Genomic DNA, 13,273 nt, shown 5'->3' with positions numbered 1-13,273 from the left:
TTAGATTAGAAAGGATTTCATTAAGGAAGTAATGCCTAATCTAAATTAGGCCTTAAAGAATAAATAACATTTCAATAGAAATTGGTGGGGATAGTAGGGGTAATGGGAATGTGGGGTAGGGAGAGGGGTAGGAAATATGGTAATGGCAATACTAGGTAAATGGGATGACATGATTGCAAATGCAAAATGGAGCAGGAGGAATTTTTGTAATCATGAAGAATCCTTGAAATCTTTGCAGGAGTATAGAGCACATGGAAGTATAATTTAAGATGGAACTGGAAAGATTTGTTAGAGTATTGAATATTAGACAAAGGTCCATAATTCAAGAGCTGACACGGAGGCTATGGAGAGCTTTTGAGCAGAGGAACAATAATTGGACCTTTGTCCAATAGAATATTTCTCTAGCATTAATAGAGGGTGAAAGTGAAATGATGATTCCAAGGTTTTGAGCCTGGATGATATGAATAAGGAGAGGTAATACTGGTACTGAGGATAGAAGGTTGGGTTTAGGGTCTGAAAGACCTGAAATCAAGTTCTTCCTCTACTATATATTGGCTGCATGGTCCTGGGCAAATCTTTAATCTCTAAGTGCACCAATCAAAGTATAAAACTCCAGAGCATATGCTAATCTGAATTACTAGAAGAAATTTGCTCACTAGGAATAATGTAAACCAACGAAATCACAGGTTTATACCATCTTTTTTTCCAAACATAAATGAAAAAAGGACTGTACAAGACAAAAGAGAAATGATCTAAAATAACCTGCTAGTTTATAGTCTTCCAGAATTACCTTCTTAATACAAAATACTGTGTGGAAAATGTTACCAGTCCCATTATTAATTTTTATTTTGTTTTGCTGAGGAATTGGGGGTTAAGTAACTTGCCCAGGGTCACACAGCTAGGAAGTGTTAAGTGTCAGGCCAGATTTGAAATCAGGTCCTCCTGACTTCAGGGCTAGTGCTCTATCTACTGCCCCACCTAGCTGCCCCTCTTCTATATTTATATATTTCTTACAGCACAATAATATCTCTTTACATTCACATACCACAATTTGTTCAGTAGTTCCCCAATTGAGGGGCACTCCCTTTAGTAGCTAGTTCTTTACTATTGCTATAAAAAATTGATGACTTTTAATTAAAGACAGTGGGACCTAAAAGCAAGGAATAGATAGGTTTCAGAAGTAAAATCAACTGGTTGTGAGCGATATGGGATAAAAAAGAATCAAAAATAATTTCAGGGTTTTAAACATAGGAGACTGGATGAATGTGATCAGAGAAAGAAACAGATAAAAAATCAAAGGAGAATCAGGAAGGTGGGGTATTTCTGAAACCAAAGAGGAAAGAAAATCCCCCCAAACTCGGCTGTGACAAAAACTGAAGGGAATTCAATGAGGATGAGTTCTGATTTCTTGATTGGGGAGTTAGAGCTTACTTTGAGAGTCTTGGTAGAGTGGTAAGGTAAGATCTGACTGCAAGGAATGGAAGAGATAACTGACAGTGAGGAAGCTGGAAGGAAGCTCCTTCAAGAACTTTAGAAATGATAGAAAAAAAAAAAAAAGATGAGCTGATTGATATCTGACTGGGGTAGAAGGATTGAGTGAAAGCTTAATTAAGAATAAGAGATCTGAATATTATTATAGGCAAATGAAAAACTCTTGAGTCGTAGGGGATGATTACTAGAGCAAGATCCAAGAGAAGGCAGGGAGGAATGGGATCAAGAGGAAGAAAGTAGGATTAATTTTGATGAAATGTAACAATCTCTCTTCTGTGACTAGAGGGAAGGAGTGAATCAATGAGCTTTCATTCAACACCTATTCTGGGCATTGTGCTGAGCTCTGGTTTTACAAAGAATTAAAAAAAAAAAAAAGTCCTGCTCTCAAGGAGTTAATGGATATAAAAGGGGAGATAACATGCAAGTAACTATATAAAACAGAATAAATTGGGAGTAGTCTAAAAGGGAAGGCACTAAGATTATGGAAGACTATGAAAGGCTTCTTGTAGAAGGCGGAATATTAGCTGGGATTTGAAGGAAACCGGGAAGCCAAAAAGTAGGAATGAATGAAGAAGGAAGAAAATTTCAGAATGCTAAGTAGAGAAATCCAAGTATGGGGGAACAGCCAATGAAAATGCTTGGAATTTGCGAGATGGGAGTTTTTTTAATTTATTTTTTATTATAGCTTTTTATATACAAAACATTTTGGGTTAATTTTTCAACATTGACCCTTGAAGAACTTCTGTTCCAACTTTTCCCCTCCTTTCCCCCACCCCCTTCCCTAGATTGCAGGCAGTCCCATATATGTTAAATGTTAAAAGTATGTGTTAAATATAATATATGTATACATATTTATATAGTTATCTTGTTGCACAGGAAAGATTGGATTTAGAAAGAAGATAAAAATAACCTGAGAAGAAAAAAACAAAAATGCAAGCAAACAGTAACAGAAAGAGTGGAAATGTTATGTTGTGGTCCATACTCATTCCCCAGTATTCTTTCTCTGGGTGTAGCTGGTTCTGTTCATTATAGATCAATTGGAACTGATTTGGATCCAGAGATGGAGTTTTGTATGAAGAACAACAAGGTTAGTGTCATGGAAGGGGCTGTTATGGTAGGAGCTATACTTTCAGGAGATCAGTTTGATAGCAGAGTAGATAATGGATTGGAGTGGGAAAGAAATTTGAGGCAAGGAGGCTCAAGAAAGGCTATTTCAATGGACCAGCTGTGAGGTGATGAAGACCTATATTAGGATAGCTGAAGTGTCAGAATGGAGGAGGATGTAGATAAGAAATATTTCAAAGATAGAAATGATAGGATTTGGAAACTGTTTGAATATGAGGTAGGAGTGTGTGAGACTGAGGAATCAAGGATGATACTTAGGAGCATAAATCTGGGGGACGAAGAGAATCATAGTATTCTCAACAGTAATAGCAAGTTAGGAAGAGGTGAGATTTTCAGAACTGGAGTAGGGGCAGAGATGAGTTCAGTTTTACCTTTGTAACAATCTCTTCAATAATCCTCTCTTCCCTCCTCTGACATTGTTAACCCCCTGGTTCAGGCTCTCATCATTTCATGTTTGAACTATTGAAATGTTCTCTTGCTTGGTCTCACTGCCTCAAGTCACTCCCCATATATCAGTCTATCCTTTACTTCTCTGACAATTATACCTTCTGCTTCTTTTTCTATTTCTTTGATAATTTCTTCTCGGATGATGGTACCTTCATCCCCTTTATTACCTAGGTTTGAAAAATTCAAGTTATCTTAGCCTCTCCCTTGCATCCTACTCCAATATCTAATCAGTTGCCAAGTCTTATTGATTTTAACCTTTTTATGTCCAGCACCTATTTTATTTTTACTCTTATTGTAAGTTATTATTATTCAGCTTTTTATCATACATTTCCTGAACTATCAAAACAACTTCCTATCTGGTCTCTGTTCTTTTTGTTCTAGCTTTTGAAGTTACCTAGCATAAAACAATCTTCCTAATGCACAGAGAACTTGAGCTTAAAAATCTATCTTTTGCCCACTGGATAAAATATCAATTCCTTAGCTTAAAATTCAAGACTATCCACAATACGGCTTCAGCCTCCTTTGCCATGTCTTCCGCATTATTCCCTTCCATATAGTCTATGCTCTGTGCTGTGCTCTGGGTAAATATGTCTACTCAATATTTCAAAAATAATTTGAAGGCATTCTGAGATAGCAAAATAGATATAGATGTTTTTGTTTGCTCTCTTTTCTTTTCACTTTTACCTTTCTATAGTTTTCCCCTTTTTCCTCGGGATACAATAGAAAAAATGATGGATTTGATTTGCAATCCTAGCTCTATCACTTGCTGTATAAACTTTGACCCAATGATGGCACTTCCTTCACAAAATCTTCATGCAAGTATCCACTTGAAAAATTTCCCTTGCTTATCTAATAGCTCATCTTCAAGTTTCAGCTAAAATTGCACTTTTGGCAAGAAGTCTTTCTCAGTCCCCCCTTAATGCTAGCTTCTTTTCTTTGAAATTATCTCCAATTTATAAAGGGCAGAGAATAACTGGTGGCTATGGACTCATGTTTATGCCATTCTATTCCTCTGAATAAATGTCTAGAAGAGAGAGGTACATGTATCACTGTCAACTGAGAACATATAAAAAACAAGCTGAAAGGACAAAAATTTACAACCATGAACATGAGAGGTTTCCCAAGTTCAGAAGATCTAGGGTATGCGCCTATTCACAAGATTCCAAATAATTAATACTTAAGATTTCAGTTGTAAATAAAAAGCTTTAATAAAAAAATTTAAAAAAAATTCAGAATAGATGTTGACCAGCATTAATAAGCTCATGAGGAATTCTCTGTACATACATGAAGCTATGATTAGAGAGAAGAATTTCAAAGTTCTAAATCTCAAAAGTGACTCTAAGGGACAGGACATTAAAAAAAAAAGCTATATACATTTGTTATTAAATGGTTGACAAAGATTGGATGGTGTTTTACTCATTGTATCAAGATTATACTCAGTAATAATATATTCCTAGAAACCATCTAGAGATTATAGCCATACCTTTCTTCTAAACAGACATATTCTTACACTGAGCTTAGCAAAAATACCTTTTACTCCATTTAAACCACAGTGTAGTTAAAAAAATTTAAAAAGAACTTTTAATATAGAATGTGAAGAATTCAACTCAATGCTTCACCAGCAATAAAAATTTATGGGTTAAAACAAAACAAAACAAAAGAATCATATCACGTGAAACTTTTAAAATTCACAGTATTCAAAGGAATCCTACTATAATCTACACAAGGTTTACAGATAAAGAAAATACAAGAGAATTATTCCAGAAATGATTATTAAGAGTAGCATTTGTGAATTGGTGAACTCAAAAGAAATGTAGTTCACCTGAAATCACTGTCCTTTCATCTGTTAAAGCTAGTCTCCATCCAGTTCCTGTTACTTGCTAAGTAGTCTCAGGCTTCCAAACAAATGAGGCCCATTTCAGGAAAAAAAAGTACTTTCCTGTAAACTCCCTTGATTTTTATTTCATGACACACCTTTTCAAAACAATAGACAAGGCAGGTAAGGAACACCTAACCAAACAATATGTATGTTCTCGATGGCTTCAGGTTTTATGCCTTTCCAACAGTTTTTAACCCAAGAACTGGGAATATTATACACTTAAAAGTAGTAATTTATGATTAACTGTGAAATTTAACATTTAAAAAATGAATAGTGGCATAAAGACATTCATAGTTCTTATTTTCCTTAAGTCACACTGGGTAGTATAATATTTCAAGTTTCAAGTTAGTTTGCAGTTTATATTTTATGTTCAAAGGTACAAATGTGAAAGGGAACTTCTACATGATATAACTAACCGTACTTACTGTCTCCTAACTTTCATAACTTCTGGTATAAATATGGAAAAACTTCCAATGAGGCACATTTTCCAAATATTAGTTAAAATATCACATAATAACATAAAATACTATGAAAGTATATTAGATATTAAATATATTATTAAATTATATGTTAGCATTAAACACTGGCCATTAAAATATCACACGTTAATATTAAATTTTGGCTATTCAAAAAAATTCTTTATTGCATAGTTATTTAGTGAAAAGTACACTAAACTTAGAAGTAGAAGACATAGGTTCTAATGTCATGTAACATTTTGAGTTGTTTGATAATTCTGTAGCTGTTTTTCCACTTGCCAAATAAATAGTATTAATCTCCTATAAACTTCACAAAAACTTATAGAAATTAATGTAGCATTATGAAGATAGAACTGGAAGTCAACATATTTGGGTTCTAGTATTTATTGACTTTATTACAAACTATGTTCCTTCCAGTTCTAAAGCATGAAAAGACCCTGGAAAAGTCTATTCAACCTGCACTTTTCCTTAGCTGTCTAAAAAAAAAAGGGGGGGTGGGTGGGAGGTTTGAACTAGTTGAAACAAAAAAGTAAAAAAAAAAAAAAAAAAAAAAAAAAAGCTGAAATGTCTTTGTAAAAAGATAAATAAAGATCCTTCTGACTGAAAATAAATTAACTAGTAAATTCCCAAATGTTATGATTAAAATAACTCTTTTATAATAAAATTAAACAAGGACGTATCCCCTTAAAACCCTTCAACATTAAACAAATTTAATCCTAAAAGTCTACGTTGATTTGAGATATTAATGAATTATTTGGACACCCATTTTATGAAACCTTGAGAACTAGGAGAAGATCCCCAACACTGGTAGATCCTGTGTGGAGAATTTATAGGAGAATATGGACAAAAATTAAAAAGGATAGGCAATCATGGATGGGATAGATCACTGGAGGAATACCCATATTGAGGAAATCCTAGATCCAATGAAGCAAAATTATCTTAGGGCTCCTAATAGAAAGCTGATGTCTTAGGCTTTTTCTTGATTCACAGCCAGGAACTTACCTAGCTTTTCTTCTGATTAATTTAGGGCCAATTGAAATATGGAACTAAGCTACTGATACAAGTAACCTCTCTGAAGCTTTCCCTCCTTTCCCTTTACAGTCACCATGGGGCCTTAGAATGGGAAAGCTTTGGGCTGTTAAATCCTCTTTTATCTTATGACCCAAGTTCCTTTGAGTAAACCTGATGATGAAAGCACATATTTTGGGAAAAACTGAGAGAGGAATGTCAGATATTTTTTAGCTGATGTAATAAGTATTGCTAGTAACAGGGGAAGGAAGGTGGAGACAATTTGAAACTTCAAATAAATAACTTGCACCTGTGTATTACAGTACTCGATGTGTTTTATAAGTAATAGAAATCTGGCATTGACTTTCATTTACAAATCACAGAATAAGCTGCAAAAGAGAAAAAGAATCATAATAAGAAAACACTATTTCTGTTTACCCTCATTTTGCTATAAGATGGCAAAAAAAAAACCCCAAAAAAACAGAACCTCAACTTTAAAAATCCTATTTAGTTAGGTGCAAAAAAAATGCAGTGCTAAGATTTAAAGGGATAAATGACACAAAATGTTGATGTCTTCATAAATTGCCAAAATGCAGCTAGTAGTTTAATGAGTAATCAGTTAGAAGCAAGAAATTAAAAGGTAAAAATGTGAAGAATAATTAATAGTTCTTCTTCACTGTCACCATTGAACATTTAAATACCCTCACTTACATAGAAAAAATTTGTAAAGGAAAATGGCATTATCCTGTTCTTGGTCAAATTCTATAGTGTATGGGAGGGAAAGCATTAGAAATGGTGGCTGGATGATGTCATAACCATGAATTATCAAAGACTTCTTCAACACCTAACTTCCAGGAAGGTTATGTAGCTCTATTTAATCATATGCTGGCACACCCTTAGAATTTCCTCTAAGTGTCACTAAGATACATATGCATCAGGAAACCATGCAATACAACAAGAGTGTGAGGGCAAATTCAGAGTAGAGAATTTAACTCAAACTCCCCAATCAAACTGACAAAATTTGCATTTATTCCTAATATTACCCTTCTTCAACATTTTAGTGTTTATTAATTTCCACTTGTTTTTAAAGTATTATCACACAAATTCCTGAGACTGAACATGCACCAAGGTGTAGTGATTAAGTATCAGAGTGAAAGACCTATTATCCAGTTTCTTCCTCTGAAACTTATTAGCTATGGCCCTAGTAGAAGCAACTAGGTCAAACAGTAGATAGAACCAGGGCCTGAAGTCAGAAAGACTCATCTTCCTAAATTCAACTCTAGCCTCAGTTACTAGCTATGTGACCCTGGACAAGTCACTTGACTCCGATTCAGTTTCTTTATTCAGTAAAATGAATTAGAATTAGGCAAACTTTTACCAAGAAAATTCTAAAATGTCGACAGTGTCAGACATGGCTGAAAAACAAAAACAAAGTGGCTATAGTCAAATCACTTTGTTTCCTCATCTGTAAAAAGAGGGCATTGAAATAGGTGGCCTTTAACTCCTATTCTAACCTTAAACCTAACTTAAATTTGTGAGAATATCATCTTAAATATTTGCAAAGCCACATAAAAACAAAACAAAACAAATAAATAAACATTTAAAGATAAAGATACTTGATAGCTAGACAAACAAAGGGGTAATTTCTTCTTCCTCTTCAGCATTTGTTCCTTTAAAGTTACAGAAATGTGAGAACTTTAAAATATAAAGAAATTAAAACCTATTTCTGCAAACCACATACCCTTTCCTGGAGCTGGCTTTTGTAAATGCACCTGGTTATGCTATGTTTTGCATTATAAAGATATAGCAGCTTGGCAGGTAATGCAAAAGACTCAGAAAAGAAAACACTTTAAAAAGAATTGTAGTTAAAGCACTCTGAAGGATTCCTGGCCATACAAATTTTCCTTTCAATAGGGTTTAGCTTTAGATTTGTTTATAGGGAATACAGAAGATAAGTAACTGAGATTTTCAAAGCTTTCAATCTGAACATGCCAAAAAGTAAGGGACAGTCATGGTTTAATGAAACCATCCATGATCACCTTCAGTTTTATATTGTACAGATTAAATTGTTTTATTTTTTACATGGTAAATTTAGACTCCCATTCCCAAATGCTAAATAAAAATGTAGATCTAAAATACTGAGGAAAAAAATGACTGAAATTAATCATCATCATCAAACATTTAAGCTTAGATATGTGTACAGTCTTTCAGAGATACAGCCATATGGATAGAATGCTAGGCTAGGAGTCAGAAAGACCACAGTTCAAATTCTATTTCACACACTAGTTGTGAGACTCCAGGAAAGTCACTTAACCTCTGCCTCAATTTTCTCAATTGTAAAATGGGAACAGCATTTACCCCTATGGATTGTTGTAAGGATCCAATGAGATAATATTTGTAAAATGTTTAGCGCAGTGTGTGCACATAATAAACATGTTGTAAGTGCTTATTCCTTTTCTTTGCTCCTTGTGCTCTTAGGGAGGGTTACAACTTAAAAAAAAATTAAGATATTCTATTTATAGTCTATGTAGCTACTAAATGTTTAAAGATATGAACTCAAGTTCATATCAAAAAATGAGAACTTTAGGTTCAGGGCTAGCTGTCACTGGATGACAATGATGGAATGTCATAGAACTGGAGCTTGTGAAATTTTAAAATATATTTTTGTTTTTTGATATCTTTTATTTTTTACATCACTTGGATTTCCCTGTGAATGAAAAAAAAAATTATTAAATGTGTACTAGGAGCAAAGTATAGGGGATATAATGTATCCCTTATCTTCCCAGAAGGCTATTCCTTAAAACAAAGAATAAAAAGAGGGGGGAAATACATAAAAAGTGTGAAATATGTAGATTTATATTCACAATCCCCCCAACTCTTGAGGTATATGAAAATTTTTCCTTCTTTACTATCAGTCATCAACCAGGCTGAGCCTCCAGAAAGATAAGGCATTTTTTTGGATTAATCAGGATAATTATATGTATATGTGTATATATTTCCCTTAAATACTATTTTATTTTTCTAAATTCATGCAAAGACATTTTTAACATTCACCTCTGCAAAATCTGATGTTTCAAATTTTTTTCTCTCACCCTCTTCCCTCCCTAAGACAGCAAGCAATCCGACATGGGTTAAATATGTGCAATTCTTCTTAACATATTTCTATATTCATCATGCTACACAAGAAAAATCAGATCAAAAGGAAAAAAAAAATGAGAAAGGAAAAAAATCACAAGCAAACAAAACAAAAATGGTGAAAATACTATACTTTGATCCCTAGTCATTCTCTATAATTCTCTAGATGAGGATGGCACCTCCCATTTGTTTCAGAGAATCATAAATCACAGACTGAAAAACCAGAAGGAACTTTTAGAACCTAATCCAATCCTCATTTTACAGATGAGGAAATTTATGCCCAAGTGGATAAATGACTTGCCCAGGATGACACTAATAAGTGTTTAAGCAGGCAGTTGTATCCAAGCGTTTTCTGATGCCAAGTCCAACACTATCCATTATACCAAATGTATATGGTAGTCACACGCATGTTCATATGTATCTACAAATCCTCAATATATTGACCTAACACAAAATATTTTTTCAATTTAAGTATAAAATATTAACATTCAAGTCTCTGGAAATTTAAAAACCTGCCAACTATGAAAGAAAATATAAATATGACGGAAGCAATTTGGTCAAGGTTAATGGACCCCAAAGCATGACCTTGTTAAATCTATCAGCCATAGGTATTTCTCTCATTCATACACAGACACACACACAATTTTCTCAAACAAGGCCTTTAATTTGATACCAAGGTCAGGTAGGGGCAGAATCAATGTGTGCTAAAGGTATGTTTAAAAATGAAACAATTTAAAATAAACTGGAGGTGAATTTTGGGCAAACATATGAAGAAACAGTTTAGTCTTTGGAATCCATGGGGTTAAACTATGGAAACATTTTTAATCTCCTACCCAGCAAACTCATTTTGAGAATTCAGTGAAGCAACATAAACTAAATCTTGGGGTAAATAAAAAAAATAAAATTTAATGTAGGCCTCAAAAAAAATCTGGAGTTTAGGAAAGTCATACGTCTGAGTCCAATATTTATTAAAAAGTTGTTATACACTGAACTAAAACAAAAGTTGCTCTGCAGTCTATAAATTAAGTATATATATTTTTTCAAAAGGAATTCATTTAACAAATACTTAAACTTAAAAGTATCTCATTACTGAATAGATCACTAGTCATAAATCTGTTTATGGAAAAATGCTCGTACAAATGTAAAACACATTACTGAATATTTAAAAAATCCTTAAGAAACATAAATGTTAATCATGACTTAAAAAAAGGAACATCCACTTTAAACATTTGAGTTTTTGTTGACTCAAAATGTTTCACAATCATAATCGGCATGTATCAAAGACCAGTCTAACATGAGAGAAGGTATAAAAAGAAAAGGGTGTTTCAAGATCCACTGAAAAGTAGACTAACTGCCACTTTAGTAAAATCCAACAAGATGAGTGTACTACAATAAAGCCTTTTCAGCTGCAGGAACTACAAATGAGCTATTGCTCACCTGGTAATTCTTAATTAAATGGGGAGTTTCTCTTTCACATACTTGCAAGTATTATTATTTTTTTTAAGACGAGACACTGAATGCCCTTTTTCGGCTTCTGGAAAACATGTAATAGTAATTCCACTGCTACTTTTATGTGTTTTAACTATAATTTTCATGGGGTTTGATGAAAAATGGAAAACTTTTTAAGGGAAGCTCCTTTTCCCAGGGTTTAAGTTTTTACAGCAAATTGATTATTATTATTATTTAAAAGATTGGTTTTATGTCCCTCAAATCCAAAGAGTTCTATATAAATGTTTATGCAGAAAAAAAAATCTTGCTGGAAAGCACCTTCCTTGCTTTGATCAACATTTGCCTCTTGGGACGATAAATCTGGCTATTTACTTCAATCCAAATCAACCTCTGACTATTGGGACTAATGTAAATGGAGTTTGATTCTCTTGGATGGCGTCCCTGCAGTAGTAAAAGTGGGAGAAATATCTGCCACAAAATCTAGCAATGGGAATTTAGGACTGGAGGTTTTTTGGTTTTGTTTTGTTTTAGCAGAGCTTACAGGAGATAGGTAAAGATTGTTTTCTTTCACCACGCAACAACTCCTCTCACTCCTACTCCCTCTACCCTTTCTTTCTCCTTTAATTCTCATTACCCCCAGCCCAGAGACGAGAGAACCAACAACTTCGAGCTGGGAGGGACCGTTTCCGTTCTTTCTCCACTAACCAAGGACACAAGAGGTGGTCTAGCATCAATCTACAAATCCCAGGAAGACTCCCCGCCTTTCTCCCTCGCCCCTCCACCCCGATCTCCCCAGCAAACTTCTGGGCATCCCTCCCGAGCTCTGGAACACTGAACCTCCAGCGTCTCTCTTCCGTCCTCCAGAAGAGCCCCCATCAGTTCCCTCCCACAACTTAGCCGGTCACTGCGGGTCCCCCAATCCCTTACTCTGTAGGTGTTTTCGGTGAGCTTGTTCACTTCCTCCGGACCCCGAGACATGGTGCCGGTGTCTCCGCGACTCGGCCGGGAGTCTCAGTGCCCGCCTCTGGGACAGAGAAGAGGATTAAGTGCCGACCCCTGCTCCGGGGCCACACCGCCTTCCCGGGCAGCTTGGGTTGAAGCTGAGTGCCCGGGGGGCGCTCCCGTCTCCAGGGGACGGCGTGCCTAGGGAGCAGGGGACCGCGGGAGAGTGCGGGCAGGAGGAGGAGGAGAAGCGAGGCTAGGTTCGCGTATTCCGCCGCCCGGTACGGAGCGCCCCTCTCTCTCGGCCGAGCCCAGCGAAACTGTCAAAACTTGGGGACCTTCAGCTGCTACGGCCGCCGCAGCCTCCGCCAACCGCGGAGGAGGAGTAGAAGCAGGACCTGGAGCCCGACGAGGAGGAGGGGGGAGGAGGGAGCATAGAGGAGGGCGGTGCAGTCTGACGCGGCAGCCCAAGCAAGGGAGGGGCGGGGCGGGGCGCGGCCTGGCCCTACCTGCGTTGGGGCTGGGGCTGTGCCGAGCGAGGCCGGGGCGCCTCGGGCCGGGGAGAGGCACCGGATGCGCTCTGCTGAGTGCAGGGCGCCCTCTCCTGGGGCCTGCACCCAGACCCCCGGCACAGGCCCGGGTCCCCCTCCCATCCCTCCCGCCTCTGGACCCTCGGGATCCCGAGGAGCACCTGGGGCAGGACGGCCGAGGGGAGGGACCCTCGGAGGGCGGGAGCGAAAGTGTCTGGCTGGTCTTGTTTTCTCGCGCCAACCCTGTCTAGAGAGGAATAACTTGGTGCCTGGCGGTGCCAGGGTCTCTTCAAGTTTCCCAAACTGCGGCACGAACTTCCTTCAGACTCCTGCCTGGGAGAGCCATCCTAGGAGGACTGAGCAAGTTTTTTATTCTTTTATATTGTGGCCGATGGTAGTGAGGAGTCTCGTTAGAGCATCTTGAGTTCCTCTTTCAGGGCTTTGATGTTGCTGATTCACCCCTCCAGCTCCCTACCACTTAGCCTTAGAGCTGGAAACTCAAATGCACAGAGGGGACATAGAAGCTAAGATTAGGAGTATATCTTTCTTTGTGTCGAAGCTATAAAAGGAAAGATTTAAAATGTGAATGCAGCGAGGCATGGCAATGTCAACCCGAGTCAGCTTGTCAGAGAGGTCAGGAGTTGTCCTTGCGATTATTTAGCTTTTTGGGTTGCTACTGAGGCAGAGAGGGGTTGTGATTCACATGGGTGGACTATGTACCCACACTATCGCCGTAACTTATTCTTTCAGGAGAGGCTCCGTGGGACATTGGAAAGAACTGAGTTTAGAGT

The 13,273-nt window shown here is 36.9% G+C and overlaps 1 protein-coding gene across 1 annotated transcript in view; it reads right to left on the bottom strand.

The window, feature by feature from the left end:
- Positions 1-12,353, bottom strand: part of BAIAP2L1 (BAR/IMD domain containing adaptor protein 2 like 1) — a 119,531-nt gene extending 107,178 nt beyond the window's left edge. Inside the window, exon 1 of the mRNA XM_052000760.1 lies at positions 11,938-12,353. Coding sequence (XP_051856720.1) covers positions 11,938-11,988 — 51 coding nt within the window. The 5' untranslated portion in view covers positions 11,989-12,353. The remainder of the gene's footprint in view (positions 1-11,937) is intronic.
- Positions 12,354-13,273: the final 920 nt, after the last annotated feature.

This window comes from Antechinus flavipes, chromosome 1 (genome assembly GCF_016432865.1).
Source record: "Antechinus flavipes isolate AdamAnt ecotype Samford, QLD, Australia chromosome 1, AdamAnt_v2, whole genome shotgun sequence".
NCBI lineage: Eukaryota > Metazoa > Chordata > Mammalia > Dasyuromorphia > Dasyuridae > Antechinus > Antechinus flavipes.
The sequence above is the reverse complement of the archived record's forward strand: the minus strand, read 5'-3'. Positions and strand labels throughout refer to the sequence as shown.